This window comes from Penaeus chinensis, chromosome 22 (genome assembly GCF_019202785.1).
Source record: "Penaeus chinensis breed Huanghai No. 1 chromosome 22, ASM1920278v2, whole genome shotgun sequence".
In the NCBI taxonomy this organism is placed as follows: domain Eukaryota; kingdom Metazoa; phylum Arthropoda; class Malacostraca; order Decapoda; family Penaeidae; genus Penaeus; species Penaeus chinensis.
The window spans coordinates 3,999,444-4,001,752 of NC_061840.1; the positions used below are offsets into that span (position 1 = coordinate 3,999,444).

At 35.5% G+C, this 2,309-nt stretch overlaps 1 protein-coding gene across 1 annotated transcript in view; it reads left to right on the top strand.

Annotated features, from left to right (window-relative positions):
* Window positions 1-1,294, top strand: part of LOC125037240 — a 7,379-nt gene extending 6,085 nt beyond the window's left edge. The window contains exon 2 of the mRNA XM_047630309.1: window positions 1-1,294. This exon is cut by the window's left edge and continues 1,121 nt beyond it. Coding sequence (XP_047486265.1) covers window positions 1-712 — 712 coding nt within the window. The 3' untranslated portion in view covers window positions 713-1,294.
* Window positions 1,295-2,309: the final 1,015 nt, after the last annotated feature.

Here is a 2,309-nt window from a genome sequence, read left to right on the forward strand (position 1 = left end):
TGAGAATGGAAGGATTCTGCCAACGATCGAAATAGAGGAGGCTGATCAATTCCATGATGTACCTGATTTCAGGACCAGGGCAGCGGGTCATAAGAAGAAGAAAACGTCCATGGCCAAGGGCATCCTGAACTATCTCTTCCGGAATCGGATATCAGACCTCGAAACCGCACCAGTCAGTGAAGCCTCGCCTGTTGAATCCCGTGTCCCGGAAAGTCCCTCCTCCAAAGCGGAAGAGGCTGTCCGCGATTTCCTTGCCGAGAGCTGCGTCGCAAATCCTGTTCCTGTAGTCAGCGAGGGCGGCGTGGTTAAAGGCGAGGTCCCTCATGCATTCGAAGGCCACGATGAAGACTTCGGGAAAGAATCTGATTTAGTATCAAGCACGACAGAGGAGGAAAATATTCGATCAAGCGAATCTCTCACACTGCGGCTCTTGAAGTGGACTTTCGGCATGATAGCCAAAGCACAGCCAGACGACTACCCAACCACTCCAGCGAATCCAGACCAGCCATCTGACAATCCCGAAGAGACTAACGAAAAGCTCAAACCCGAAGTCATTCCCGAAGAGGCAGAGGGACCCTTGGATGAAGACGAAAGCTTAGCACAGAAATCTGACGTGAATGACAATTTCTTGGAGCTGAATCAGTCTGACGACAGAGACTTGGTGATTCTTATAATGTCACTTATTCTTGTCGTTTATATCTTGACATTATAAGCGGCATCGCAATTTTTCAGCCTAATTGGACCTGAAGCACAATCGGCAATGAAAGATGATAGCGCTACAGTAGAAGCATATTCATTTTATACATATTTTACGTTTATCAATATACTGCTTTTTCTATTTTATGAGCTATTCATTAAACTATATCACATCGCATTTTTTTACAGAATAATATAACATTCCATGTATTCTAGATTCTATATATCATAATCATATATAAGCATAACCCAGATGATTCCTAACTTTTGTTTGTGATAGTGTTTATAAAGTGGCTTATAATTACATACATTCACATGACTTATGCCACATAATTTTACAGTTCCTTTATCTAATATAATTGTATCATCTTGTAATAGAAACCAGCAATATATATCGCTGCACTAGTAATATAAACTCCATATGCCCTGATAATTTGTATAACACCTCACGAAAATGCATTTCATAAGTTGATATGATAAAGTATCATATTAGTGTTTCAATTAGCTTTACACCCTAATGAGGCAATTATGTAGATCTATGTATGAATATCATTACCTGTGAGTGTGATGACCAGTAATATTATAATCATGAAAGTTCTATGGATTATTCATTTACCGTTTTCCACCTATTACCTTAGTCAGTGATAAACACACCTTTACATACATAAACGGAGGCGGTAAGAGATACATGTCATACGTGCACCCCCACCCCCGGAAAATCCTGGATAAGCGTTTGCATGCATGCGACACGCACGTGGCACATATGTGTGTGGGTGGGTGTGCGTGTGAGTATATATATGTGTATTTATATATGTATGTGCGTGTGCATATAAATGCACACACATACACACATTTATATATATATATATATATATATATATATATATACATATGTGTGTGTGTGTGTGTGTGTGTGCGTGTGTGTGTTTGTGTGTGTGTTATACATGCGAATGTAAATTACAAATATATATATATATATGTGTGTGTGTGTGTGTGTGTGTGTGTATACATATATATACATATATATACATACATATAAACACATAGATAGACAGATATAGATAGATGGCAAAACACTCGTCCATGTTGATACTATGATAAAAAATTTAAAAAAACACAATGCAAAAACTAGATTTATTGAAAATGGGGCTACAGTTTCGAAATCTACCTGGATTCCATCTTCAGGTATGAAGAATCCATGTGGATTTTGAAAGTGTAGTCTCATTTTCAATAAATCAAGTTTTTGCTTTGTGGTTTTTCTACCATAGATATAAATATATACATTTATGCGCATATATATATATAAATGAGTTATACATATATATAAATATATAAATGAATGAATATATATAGTATATAAATAAATTAATATTATATATATTACACATAAAATTTTAAAAAAAAATATATATATATATGTGTGTGTGTGTGTTTGTGTGTGTGTGTGTGTGTGTGTGTGTGTGTGTGTGTGTGTGTGTGTGTGTGTGTGTGTGTGAGATGAAAATATATATACATATATATACATATTATATACAAAAATACATAATATATTATATATACATATGCATATATATTTATATATGTATGTATGTATACATATGTACATATATATA